Raw genomic sequence first — 13706 nt, forward strand, 5'->3', positions numbered from 1 at the left:
CTTTCCCTGCTGGCACAGCCCCACCCTGGCACTGCTCTATCCCAGCCTGCGGAGAGCTCCCTCCTCCACTGGAGCCTGGTGGATGTTCACAGGTGTTGAGACCCCAGCCCACTGGCTCAGGACCTGCATGGTGCTGGTGTCTGTTCCCTGCCTGGGGAGGGAGGGATGCCCATGGGCAGCGAGAAGTGCTTGCTTCCCAGCTGCACGCCCGGGGAAGCTGGCACCGATTGCCCAGTGGTGCGGCGAGCCTTGCTGAGCTGAGTGACGCCTGCCAGCCCCGGTGCAGTGTGCCCGCAGGAGGACAGCCAGGCCTCTGCTCCCAGGGCTGGTTCTGGAGGCTGCTGGCCACCCCCCCGCACCCCAGCCCAGGCACTCTCCAGCTCCAGCCGGCTGCTCCCGGCCCCGTGCACTCACCTTGTACAGCACGTAGATGAGCAGTGCCAGCAGCAGCAGCCCGAGCAGGATGGCCAGGATGATGATCCAGAGCGGGACCCCGTGGCTGCTCTCCAGTTTCGCCCACTGAATCGCCGTGGACACCTGCCGACGCCGTGAGATGGGGAGGGTGAGACAGCAGCTGGGGCCTGAGCTCCCCTCAGAGCCTCCTGCTTCCCCAGCCTGTAGCAGGCTGCTCTCCTGAACCCCATGTGGGCCCAGACCTTGTTCCCACGCTCTGAGCTCCCAGAGCTGAGCTGTCAGGCCCAGAGAGCTGACCAGCCTGGAACGGCAGGTTAAGGCCCTCTCCTACACACGCACTCAGCTGGTCACTGGGCCTGGGGTGGGGGTGGTGGGGACCAGCCACAGGCTCCTCTCACCTGGGACTGGGCTGGGCTGGGCTTTGACTCTGCACCCCCCATATGTCCCCCCTCTGCCCCATCCGCTCTGCATGGCCCATGGGCAGCCACTGACCTTTAAGGCCTCGCTGGGGTAATCCTGGGGCTGGATCTTGTAGGGCATCCTGTGGACCTGGTACACGGCCTCGCACTGCAGGGCCTGAGGCTGGTTCTCTTTCTGCAGGGAAACCCGGAAGGGCAGGTTGGCAACATACAGCAACAGGATCTGGAGGGTAGCGGGTGCCCTGGCGCAGCTGGGCAATGGCCGCGGGGAGAGGGCGGGCTCAGGACAGGGCTGGGCACTGCCAGCAATCAGCCCTTGGAGCTCATGCATGGCCCAGATGTCAGGGCAATTTGCTTCTGTCGGCCTCAGGTCCAGGAAGCCATGGGTGCTGGTAACACAGGGGTCAGCTAACAGCCCTGGAGGGGCTTTGCAAGATACAGCTGCCTTTGGGGTGGGGAGATGACCCACCCACAGAGCAGGGCACCACCAGAATAGAATCATAGAATCATAGAATATCAGGGTTGGAAGGGACCCCAGAAGGTCATCTAGTCCAACCTCCTGCTCAAAGCAGGACCAATTCCCAGTTAAATCATCCCAGCCAGGGCTTTGTCAAGCCTGACCTTAAAAACCTCTAAGGAAGGAGATTCTACCACCTCCCTAGGTAACGCATTCCAGTGTTTCACCACCCTCTTAGTGAAAAAGTTTTTCCTAATATCCAATCTAAACCTCCCCCACTGCAACTTGAGACCATTACTCCTCGTTCTGTCATCTGCTACCATTGAGAACAGTCTAGAGCCATCCTCTTTGGAACCCCCTTTCAGGTAGTTGAAAGCAGCTATCAAATCCCCCCTCATTCTTCTCTTCTGCAGGCTAAACAATCCCAGCTCCCTCAGCCTCTCCTCATAACTCATGTGTTCCAGTCCCCTAATCATTTTTGTTGCCCTTCGCTGGACTCTCTCCAATTTATCCACATCCTTCTTGAAGTGTGGGGCCCAAAACTGGACACAGTACTCCAGATGAGGCCTCACCAATGTCGAATAGAGGGGAACGATCACGTCCCTCGATCTGCTCGCTATGCCCCTACTTATACATCCCAAAATGCCATTGGCCTTCTTGGCAACAAGGGCACACTGCTGACTCATATCCAGCTTCTCGTCCACTGTCACCCCTAGGTCCTTTTCTGCAGAACCGCTGCCTAGCCATTCGGTCCCTAGTCTGTAGCTGTGCATTGGGTTCTTCCGTCCTAAGTGCAGGACCCTGCACTTATCCTTATTGAACCTCATCAGATTCCTTTTGGCCCAATCTTCCAATTGGTCTAGGTCCTTCTGTATCCTATCCCTCCCCTCCAGCGTATCTACCACTCCTCCCAGTTTAGTATCATCCGCAAATTTGCTGAGAGTGCAATCCACACCATCCTCCAGATCATTTATGAAGATATTGAATAAAACCGGCCCCAGGACCGACCCCTGGGGCACTCCACTTGATACCGGCTGCCAACTAGACATGGAGCCATTGATCACTACCCGTTGAGCCCGACAATTTAGCCAGCTTTCTACCCACCTTATGGTGCATTCATCCAGCCCATACTTCCTTAACTTGCTGACAAGAATACTATGGGAGACCGTGTCAAAAGCTTTGCTAAAGTCAAGAAACAATACATCCACTGCTTTCCCTTCATCCACAGAACCAGTAATCTCATCATAAAAGGCGATTAGATTAGTCAGGCATGACCTTCCCTTGGTGAATCCATGCTGGCTGTTCCTGATCACTTTCCTCTCATGCAAGTGCTTCAGGATTGATTCTTTGAGGACCTGCTCCATGATTTTTCCAGGGACTGAGGTGAGGCTGACTGGCCTGTAGTTCCCAGGATCTTCCTTCTTCCCTTTTTTAAAGATTGGCACTACATTAGCCTTTTTCCAGTCATCCGGGACTTCCCCGGTTCGCCACGAGTTTTCAAAGATAATGGCCAGTGGCTCTGCAATCACAGCCGCCAATTCCTTCAGCACTCTCGGATGCAACTCGTCCGGCCCCATGGACTTGTGCACGTCCAGCTTTTCTAAATAGTCCCTAACCGCCTCTATCTCCACAGAGGGCTGGCCATCTCTTCCGCATTTTGTGATGCCCAGCGCAGCAGTCTGGGAGCTGACCTTGTTAGTGAAAACAGAGGCAAAAAAAGCATTGAGTACATTAGCTTTTTCCACATCCTCTGTCACTAGGTTGCCTCCCTCATTCAGTAAGGGGCCCACACATTCCTTGGCTTTCTTCTTGTTGCCAACATACCTGAAGAAACCCTTCTTGTTACTCTTGACATCTCTGGCTAGCTGCAGCTCCAGGTGCGATTTGGCCCTCCTGATAACATTCCTACATGCCCGAGCAATATTTTTATACTCTTCCCTGGTCATATGTCCAACCTTCCACTTCTTGTAAGCTTCTTTTTTATGTTTAAGATCCGCTAGGATTTCACCATTAAGCCAAGTTGGTCGCCTGCCATATTTACTATTCTTTCGACTCATCGGGATGGTTTGTCCCTGTAACCTCAACAGGGATTCCTTGAAATACAGCCAGCTCTCCTGGACTCCTTTCCCCTTCAAGTTAGTCCCCCAGGGGATCCTGGCCATCCGTTCCCTGAGGGAGTCGAAGTCTGCTTTCCTGAAGTCCAGGGTCCGTATCCTGCTGCTTACCTTTGTTCCCTGCGTCAGGATCCTGAACTCAACCAACTCATGGTCACTGCCTCCCAGATTCCCATCCACTTTTGCTTCCCCCACTAATTCTACCCGGTTTGTGAGCAGCAGGTCAAGAAAAGGCCAGGACGCTGGTTTTAAACCTTCCCTCCACTACCCTTTGAGCAGCACAGTCAGCCCTTCACCCCTGGCACCCAACTTGCCCCCCGCAGCACAGCCATTCTCACCCTGGGGGCACCCACACTGCAGCATAACACCCCCTTATGCTGCATTGGGGTCAGGACTGAGTAAGGGGAGAGCATCCCCCAATGCTTCCTGCACACCCTGGGTGCTCTTTGCTGGTCTCCCATCTCAGCATTGACCAGGGCTGACCCTGCTTAGCTGGAAAGGCCCAACAGGCACCAAGAGCAGCATGCAACAGCTCCAGCTCAGCTCTAAGCTACCAGCTGTGGGGCTGCCATAACAGCAGGGCTGACGCTGCACCGGAAAAAGCTGCGATGGGTGACCCCAGATACAGTTGCAGCGAAGGGATCCTGGCTGGGGTTAGGAGAAGGGAAAGGACGAGCTGACCAGGCTGCAATCAGGGGACACTGGGCTCTGTCCTGGGCAAATTTCGTTAATGATCTGGAGGATGGCGTGGATTGCACCCTCAGGTTTGCAGATGACCCTGAACTGGGAGGAGTGGTAGATACGCTGGAGGGCAGGGACAGGATACAGAGGGACCTAGACAAATTGGAGGATTGGGCCAAAAGAAATCTGATGAGATTCAACAAGGACAAGTGCAGAGCCCTGCACTTAGGATGGAAGAATCCCATGCACTGCTACAGACTAGGGACCGAATGGCTAGGGAGCAGTTCTGCAGAAAGGGACCCGTGAATTACAGTGGATGAGAAGCTGGATATGAGTCAACAGTGTGCCCTTGTTGCCAAGAAGGCTAACAGCATTTTGGGCTGTATAAGTAGGGGCATTGCCAGCAGATCGAGGGATGTGATCATTCTCCTCTATTCAGCATTGGTGAGACCTCACCTGGAGTATCAAGTGGAGTGCCCCAAGGGTCGGTCCTGGGGCCGGTTTTGTTCAATATCTTCATAAATGATCTGGAGGATGGTGTGGATTGCACTCTCAGCAAATTTGCGGATGATACTATACTGGGAGGAGTGGTAGATACGCTGGAGGGGAGGGATAGGATACAGAAGGACCTAGAGAAATTGGAGGATTGGGCCAAAAGAAATCTGATGAGGTTCAATAAGGATAAGTGCAGGGTCCTGCACTTAGGATGGAAGAATCCAATGCACCACTACAGACTAGGGGCCGAATGGCTAGGCAGCAGTTCTGCGGAAAAGGACCTAGGGGTGACAGTGGATGAGAAGCTGGATATGAGTCAGCAGTGTGCCCTTGTTGCCAAGAAGGCCAATGGCATTTTGGGATGTATAAGTAGGGGCATAGCGAGCAGATCGAGGGACGTGATCGTTCCCCTCTATTCGACATTGGTGAGGCCTCATCTGGAGTACTGTGTCCAGTTTTGGGCCCCACACTACAAGAAGGATGTGGATAAATTGGAGAGAGTCCAGCGAAGGGCAACAAAAATGATTAGGGGTCTAGAAGACATGACTTATGAGGAGAGGCTGAGGGAGCTGGGATTGTTTAGCCTGCAGAAGAGAAGAATGAGGGGGGATTTGATAGCTGCTTTCAACTACCTGAAAGGGGGTTCCAAAGAGGATGGCTCTAGACTGTTCTCAATGGTAGCAGATGACAGAACGAGGAGTAATGGTCTCAAGTTGCAGTGGGGGAGGTCTAGGTTGGATATTAGGAAAAACTTTTTCACTAAGAGGGTGGTGAAACACTGGAATGCGTTACCTAGGGAGGTGGTAGAATCTCCTTCCCTAGAGGTTTTTAAGGTCAGGCTTGAGAAAGCCCTGGCTGGGACGATTTAGTTGGGGATTGGTCCTGCTTTGAGCAGGAGGTTGGACTAGATGACCTCCTGAGGTCTCTTCCTACCCTGATATTCTATGATTCTATGAAACAGATGTGAATTTGTGGTTGCAACAAGCAATGGAGCTGGGAGAGTGCAGGGGTTGGGATGGCTACCAGGTGCTGTTATCACTTCACATCTGGACACAGGCTGGCAGACAGGCACCCAGCTAACCCTTGCTGTGGGGCTGAGCAGGCAGGTGCATTGCTGCAGGCCTGCGAGATGGCTGAGCAGGCAGGTGCATTGCTGGGGATTGCTTGGGGGCTGGGCAGGCTGGTGCCGTGTGCCACCCACACATTGCAGCAATCCTTGGAAGCAGCTGACACCGCCCAGGGTGATTCTCGCGAGTTGGTCTGGAGGAGTGGAGGGGGGGGCGAGACCCCGTTTACCCCTTCCCAGGTAGGATGGGTCTGAGCAAAGAACCTGGTTGGGAGGGAGCAACAGGTGCCCTGGGATTCTGTGGAGACTCAGGGAGCTCATCCGTGTCACAGCTCCCCTGGTGTGGGGATGTGTGTGGGGGGTGGTGGTGGGGGGAGTTCCTAGAGAGACCCCAGGACAGGGCTGAGTGAGTGGGAGCTGCAATGTGGGGCCTCCATGCAGACAGACAGATGGCAGAGCCAGCCTGCCCAGAGCAGGGAAAAGGGAGCCCCACCCCCAGCCTGCCAAACACACTGGCAAATGGAAGGAGCCACGCAGACACCCAGGGCTGGAGGGGACTGAGGCACTAAAGAGAAGCCGACAGCCCTGGGGGACAGACAGCGACTCAGGAGGCCCCTGCTGACAGGAAAGCTGAGGCCCCAGGCTAGGCCCACATGGGGAGCATGTGTGGGGGGCTCCCAGACATGGCTGCCCTGGGGGTGGGGGTGGGAGGGGACAGAGCAGCACTCACCTGCTGGAAAGTTTTGGCCCATATCCGGAAGTAGAGCTTCAGGCTGACCCGCTGCTGCCTCTGCAGCAACCCCACCTGGCAGGTCAGCTGGAAGCACTCAGCCTCGGGGCACTTCTGTGGGGAGAGGCCATTGGACAGAGGGTCAGGGACACAGCAAGGGTTGGGGCCCAGCAGAATAGAAGTGACCATCTCCAACATTAGACCTTGGGACACCTGTGGCTGCTGGCAAGCAGCCCCAGGAATGGGGGCTCGGTGGAGACAGCCCGGGCTGAGAGCCCAGTGACTGGGATTAGCTTCAGCATTCTGAAAGGCAGAGCAACCATCGCTGGTGCCAGGCTCTGCATGGAAAAGGAGGCTGGTAGCAGTGGCAGAACCAGAATGCAGCCACCTCTGGTGCAGGACAGCACACAGCAGTGCTGCGTGGGAGTGGGAGGAGAAATCTGAATCCACGTGCAATGGCAGGAGCCTGGATGCACCAAACACTCCTGAATTAGAACAGGGCAAGGACATGGATAACACTCTGCTCATGCGTGCCAGGCCCGTAGGCCCTGGGGAGTGGGTGTCGATTCATGACTCTCCACTCCAGGGCTGGGTGGAGACTCATTTTTGTGCACTGTTCCCCTAGCAGTCACAGGGCACTCTGGGCGCAGCTGCACACAGAAATCAACGACCCCTGGCCTGGGGTGTGCAGAGTTCAGAGAAGCACTGACCAGGGTGTGAGGGCTCCCGGAGGCCCCACTGCTCCGCGCCGCGTCTCGTCTCTGCAGATAATGCTGCTCCGAGCTGGGAGAGGCGGTGGGTCTCTGCTCCAGCTGCAAACACATTCCAAGGAGAGTGAGTCACCTTCGTTTGGCCCCCCACATGCCCTGTGCAAGGGAAGGGCAGGGTGGGGATGCCAGGCCTGCAAGATCCCTGCTAGATCCCACCCCCACTGGTAAAGGCAAGCACTTCTGACCTGTCCCACAGCTGCCAACCCCTCTGACTCCAATCCAGCTGTGACCCTTGCAAGAGAGATGCCAGCTCTTGCCCAGGCTTTAGGCACTAGCTAAGAACTGACGACTTTGTAGCTGGAGACCAGACCAGGTCACCTGTACATTAGCTTTGCTCAAAATGGATATTAGTCTTATAAAAATGTTTTTAGTGTCTAGACTCTATGGAATGCTTGTACATTGCTGTGTGTATTACTTCTGGGTCAATTCTGCACCACTGCACATGCGCAGAATTCATGTGCCGTGCAGACTTTTTTTCTCAGCAGAAAATACATTCGGCTGAGACGTGCTGCAGCTACACCTTTCACCCACCAGAGGCTGCTGTGGCGCCAGAACAGAGCCGCCACTCCCAGGCAGGAGCAGCGCCAGCTGCAGATAGGGAAGAGAAGAGGCTGCATTCCTCTAGCGCCCTGCCTGTGGGACCAGGTCAGGAGGCTTGGGCTCTGGGGCAGATGGACAGTGTGTGGCACATGGGGCTTCTGGGTGGGGCCCACAGACTGGGATTCAGAAGGGCTAGTGGGAGGGAAGACTGGAGCAGTGGCTGAATGGGAGTGGGGGGTGGCTGAGTGAGGGCGCAGGGGCACATGTGGACAAGGGGTGCAGGGACATATGGGGGAGGGGGTCAGCCAGTGTCCGCATTGTGAAGGCTCCCTAACAATCCCCCTTCTCCCCTGAAAAAAACCCTGTTCCATACTTTTCCCACCCACACCCAACAATCCTCCAAGTTCACATCCAGGCTTCTTCCCAGCAATTACTTCCCTCTCCCTCAGCTCCTATGTTACCCTGATTCCAACCAGCCTTTGCACTGCTTCTGAGGAGGGCAGGAAATATGGTTCTGTATTGTAGTTTAAATGAATTATTACTCAAAGTTCTGTATTAATATGCCTAGTAAGGCATCTATTTGTCAATAAACATTCAGGAAATGTTTTTTGTTGTTTGTATTGTTACAGACAGACTTGCTGACAGGTATTTTGGAATAAATTACCAAAATATTGGAACTAATCTGATTATACTGTGTTATTTTGATAAATAAAATTTGCAGAATTTTAAAATATTGTGTGCAGAATTTTTAGGCACAGAATTCCCCCAGGAGTAATGTATTCATTTCACTGATAATGTCTGGGTCCCATGGTATAAGGTCAGATTTCAGTGTCTGCTCTGTAATGTGAAAGTGTTTGCTTTGAAACTGCCAATAGAACCAGACAAACCACTGGGGAATGTCAGAGGACAAAAGACCCTCCACCCAAGAAGAGGAGACATGCACATGGACTCATCCCATCATCCTGAACTCTGGGGGAAGGGAATAAAAATTTCTCACAAGAAGAAACAGCATCTTTTTGGCTGTTTGAACTCTGAAGGGCCAGAGACCCCCAGGGGATTCAAAGACACTTGGAAAAGACAGATCACTACAATGCTTTCCCTCTTAGGACTGAGATGGTAACTCATGGTGTGTGTACATTTGCTTGCTTTAACCTGTAAATAACTCCCTTATTGCTTTTTCTTAGTTAATAAACCTTTAAACAGTTAAGTAAAGAACTGGCTCTTTGGAGTAGGATCTAGAGCATCAGTTGATCTGGGGTAAGTGACTGGTCTCTTGGATGTGGTGTGATTTTTGGTGTGTGTGACTATTTATCATTAAGTCCAGTGGCAAAACAGACTGGAGAGTCTGAGGGGAGGGTCTGTGACTCCATGGTAAGGCTGGTACAGCAATCCAGGAGTTCACACTTGTTACTGGCTTAGTGAAATCGAATTACAGAACATACCACCCGCTTGGGGCATCTGCCCTGCTTCTGACAGTCTGCCTGACTCGGCACTCAAGGTCCTGAGCCGCTCCAAGCAACGTGACATCGGCAACAGGAGCCAAGAAGGGGCATGGGATGGCATCCCCCGCACAGAAACACACGATACAATTCAATGCCATCGGTCATTGCTAGAGCAGGGGCTGCGGGTGGCAATGAGGAGCATGGGGCGCAGGGTGAGAGTAGCAGGAGCTTTAGATCAGGACTGGGGCATTAGCAGGTTTCCCAGAAGCTCTCACCTCCTCTGTGCTTGTCCCTCCCAATTCACTAATTTTTGCGATTCCTGAAACAAACTCCAACCCCCACCCAACTGCCAGCCCCTGGAAGCCCTGACTCAGCACATGGCTGGCCCAACCTGAGCCCCTGCTGCCCTGCCCCAGGCCCCTATGCAGACAGTGTGGTTAGGGGACTGCCCCCTAGTGGAGAGCCCCAGCCCATCGCAGCACACAAAAGCTCGCCCTGCCCGGGGCCAACCCTGCGTTCCAGTTACCTGCAGCTTCAACGGGTTGACAGGCTGGCTGGAGGTGCAGTTGGCCGGCACCAAGTAGCTGGTCACGTACATCACCGGTTTCCCCTGGAAGCTCACAGGGCAGCTCAGCTCCAGGACCCCATGGCTGATGGTGCTGGGACCCTCATTCACCAGCTGCAAGGGGAGAGAGGGAGTGAGAGGGTCTGTGCCAGGCAGCAGTGTCCTGCGGGGTGCCGGGCTCACCGGGAATGGGGCAGCCCACCTGGCTGTGCCGTGGCCTCCCGGGGCCCATGACCCCCAGGCAAGAGGAGAGGAGAAAGCAGGGAGTGGGACATTCCAGCTGGCCTGGATGGAGTGCCCCGGTGGAGTGTGCACCCGCCCCAAATATTCCCTCTCAGTATGGGCCCCCAGGGCCTCCCGATCAGACGAGCTCCATAGGCAGCCCCTCTCCTCCCATACTGGCCCCACAGAACCTCCCTCCCCAACCTGTCCTGGCCCCACAGCCCCCCCGCTATCCCCCAGCAGAGGGGCTGGAAGATTGGACTGCTTCCACCCAGCCTGCAGGGGGTATGGCGCTGCTCCCTGCCCCGATGCTGCCAGCCAGGGGAGCTGTGCTGCGAATGACACCCACCTCATACACATGCTGCACCTCGGGGCCCACATCCTGCTCCTTCTCTGGATTTCTGCCAGGCTTCCAGCCCAAGATGGGGAAGGACACGGCCTCAGGCTTGGAGACCCTGCGGGGCAGGCGCAGGTGGTCACTGGCTGCTGGCCCTGGGGATCTGTCTCCGCAGCCCAGTCAGCCTCTGCAGCGTGGAGCCACTGGCGATCTGCGCTGAGAGCTGCTGAACTTGTGTCATGCAGGGGCCACAGAACAGCCACAGCTGGGCCAGGGCTTCCCTGCCCGCCTGGGCAGGATGTGAATTAGTGACTGGGGGAGGGGGCTATTTTCTGGAGGGGCGCTGGGGGGCTACAAAGGAGCAGCTAGCAGGACCTGGACTCAGTGCTGGCCCCCCCAAGGCCAGGCCCCCTTGGCTCAAGGCTGGGCACACTCACCCGTGGGAGGAGACCCTGGCGGAGGCCTTGACGCGGAGTGGGAACGCCACCACCTCGCTGCGGGAGTTGTTCTCGTTCTTGCTGTGGAGAGAGCAGAGCGCGTCACGGAGCAGCCCGCTCCCCCGCAATGGCTCCCTGCTGCACCCCGCATGGCTCCCTGCTCCCCTGCATGGGACGGCCCACTCCCTCCGTGGGGACAGCCCTGGCACCGCCGGGCCTGGCCAGTCAGAGCCCCGGCACCTCTGGACTTGCCACATTTGTTAAGAATGTAAAAAAGTTGCTTGAGCCCCGACACCTCTTTCATTACAAATTAAGCCCTGGGTGCATCTGGGCTCCTGCATGGGGGTGCCCCAGCCTGGGATCCTCCCTAAGGGAGCAATAGGGCTATGGGAGTGGGGAGCCCTGACCCCAACCCATACCTGGGGAGGGCGGGTCTCAGAGTGGGGGAGGGACGCGGGTGGGGGGGGAAGAAAAGGATGCCTGGCATTACCTCCGGATCTGGAACTCGAACTGGATGGTCTTCTTGTTATCACGAAGATGGGGGACGGTGAAGCGCAGGCCCCCCCAGAGCTGGGGGACAGAGGAGAGTTAATGGCTCCATTCTCCCAGCTCCCTGGAAGGACCTAGCTCCCCACCCGCCCCTGATGTGCCCATTGTCCCGTGACAGCCCAGCTCCCCATCTGCCCCCAATGTGTCCCCCGGCCCCTGACAGCCCAGCTCCCTGTCCTCCCCTCTCCCCCAAACTGCCCCCGGCCCCTCACAGCCCAGCTCCCTGCCCTCCCCTCTCCCCCAAACTGCCCCCGGCCTCTCACAGCCCAGCTCCCTGCCCACCCCCTCCCCTGATCTGCCCCCAGCTCCCTGCCCGCCCCTGACGTGCCCCCGGCCCCTGGGCTCATCCGTAGGAGAGCTGGGCCCTCGGCAACACATGCCAGCAGCAGATTTCCTGGGAACAAAGGGAAAAATTCCCTGTCTGCCCCACCCCCACTCCCCAGCTCCCCAATGCCCAGCTGTCCCAGCGCCCCACATACCGCAGCATGCAGCCACCCTTGTGCCCCACTGGCCTTGCCCTTCCCAATGCCCACCTGCCCTAGCACCCAACCACCCCCACACCCGGAGCCTCACCAGGCCAGGCACCCCAAAACCCCACCCTCCCCACTCCCCAATGCCAGACACCTCAGTGCCATGGCACCCAGCTGTCCTGCCTGGCCTCTCAGTTGGGTGGCCATTCCCAGGGGGCAGAGGGCACTGCCCAGTGAGGACTGCCCGGGGCAGCTCTCCAGGGTGCTCCAGCTGTGGGACAGCTACTCACACTGGTGCCAGACTTCATGGGGTTGCCGAGGTCACAGATCACCATGCGGGTCCGGTTCACTGACTCGTAGGCGCAGCTCAGGTTGGTGAAGTTCTGAGCAGGAGGGGAAGGAAGCTGGGATCAGAGCAGGGCTGCAGGGGAAGGGGGTCTGCAGAGGACGGGGAATGGAGGGGAGAGGAGATACCGGGCCCTCTGCCCGTACCCACCCTGCTGTGGGGAGCAGAGGCACACCTGAGCCCCCCTGCAGGAGTCCCGTCCCCAGGGGTCCCCTTACAGCAGGCAGCACATGCCAGGCCACCCTGTTCCGGGGGCTCACACTGGCACCGAGGGGCCCATGCCAAGGAGCTGCAGCCCCGAGCCAGGGCCATGGGCCCCATGGCACTGCGAGGGAGCAGCCGGGAGCAATGTCCCTGGAGCCTGCATCACTCCCAGAGCAGAGGGCCTTGCCCAGCTGTGACCCAGCTGCAGCATGGCTTGCGGGGTGCTCTGATCCCCGGGTGTCTCTGCCACCTACCCCATGGTTGCGGATCACCCCAGAGTAGTCAGCCTCAGCGGGCAGGATGACGTAGAGCTCGGCTTCGTAGGCGCCACCCTCCCCGCGGTTGCGGGCGTTGAAGGTCAGGTTCAGGGCATTCTTGTCACCCAGGTACACCACGCTGTGCTCCCTGCAGGGCACAACGGGCATGAGAACCAGCGGGCACATCCTGGCCTTGGCCCTGCCACAGGCAGAGACACGGCCCCTCCCGCCCCGGCACGGCATGACCAGTCTACCTGCTGCCTGCACCGCGCCTGCCAGCCAGAACCCCCATTCAGCAGCTCGTGGGGGGGACCCTGCTGTTCACACAGCTGTGCCCACGCTGCCTGCGCTCCGCCCAGCTCCGCTTACACTCAGCGCCAGGCTAAGGGCTTCCATATGTGGGCACAGCTGCTTTGCGTTAGGCCACGTGTGTGGGGGAGGGGGAGTCACGTCGCCCACGCAGCTGGGGTACCGCAGCGGGCCTCCTCCAGGCCGGGCTCAGAGCTCTGCGAGGGAGGGGGCTGAGCTCCTGCCCTCCTCTCACCACATCGGGGCCTTGCCAGGAGGATGAGCACCACACCAGACCCAGCCGCCTCAGGCCCACGGGGCCGGGAGAAACTGGAGCAGGTCCAGAGCAGAGGGGGACACTCTGGGCAGCGTCCCCGGGCTCCCATCCAGCACCAGACAGAGGCGATCCCCACCCCACCCCACTGACCTGGGGCCTCCGGGGACTGCCCAGCCCCACACCCAGGGGGCAGCTCTCCTCTCACACCCCATGATCCAGAGAGCAGGGCACTATCAGCCACTGGGCACCCTGGGCAGCAGGAGAGGGAGGGAGGGAGGTGGAAGAAAAGGAAGCTGATGGGGGGGGGGGGGAAGCTGGCACCCTGCTGTAGGGTACCTGAGCCATGACCCCCAGACACCACTCCTGCGCTGTCCCAGCCAGATCTGGGCAGACCTGCCCCAAAGCCCAAGGCAGCAGGTGCCCTGAGGAACAGCCCCACCTCGTGGTGAGGTAAAAAAACTCCCCAGGGTCTCTGCCACACGCAAGCACCCAGAAAAGATGGGGCTGCAGCCCGGAAACCCAGCCTGGGGGAGCAGCATCACTCATAGCCCCCTCCCTCCCCACCCCCAGCGCTAACCGCCCCTCCGTAGCCTTAACTGTGCCCCCTCCCTGCTCCGCCCCGCTGG

General features: G+C 57.6%; 1 protein-coding gene across 6 annotated transcripts in view; it reads right to left on the minus strand.

Annotated features, from left to right (window-relative positions):
• ITGA5 (integrin subunit alpha 5) overlaps positions 1–13706 on the minus strand; it is a 54224-nt gene that overhangs the window by 1177 nt on the left and 39341 nt on the right. For 3 of the 6 annotated variants that reach the window (XM_073318274.2, XM_073318273.2, XM_073318276.2), the window contains exons 20-30: positions 12513–12663; positions 11999–12091; positions 11180–11259; positions 10690–10770; positions 10265–10370; positions 9655–9807; positions 7087–7188; positions 6377–6490; positions 2395–2981; positions 907–1008; positions 449–537 (exon numbers count right to left, since the gene is read on the minus strand). In XM_073318274.2, the coding sequence (XP_073174375.1) occupies positions 909–1008; positions 2395–2981; positions 6377–6490; positions 7087–7188; positions 9655–9807; positions 10265–10370; positions 10690–10770; positions 11180–11259; positions 11999–12091; positions 12513–12663 (1567 nt within the window). In that variant the 3' untranslated portion in view covers positions 449–537; positions 907–908. Of the gene's footprint in view, positions 1–414; positions 538–906; positions 1009–2394; positions 2982–6376; positions 6491–7086; positions 7189–9654; positions 9808–10264; positions 10371–10689; positions 10771–11179; positions 11260–11998; positions 12092–12512; positions 12664–13706 lie in introns of those variants that run through there. The other 3 variants (XM_073318282.2, XM_073318279.2, XM_073318281.2) reach the window with 2 other exon arrangements.

The sequence above is a fragment of the Lepidochelys kempii genome, chromosome 20 (genome assembly GCF_965140285.1).
Source record: "Lepidochelys kempii isolate rLepKem1 chromosome 20, rLepKem1.hap1, whole genome shotgun sequence".
NCBI classification, from domain to species: Eukaryota; Metazoa; Chordata; order Testudines; family Cheloniidae; genus Lepidochelys; species Lepidochelys kempii.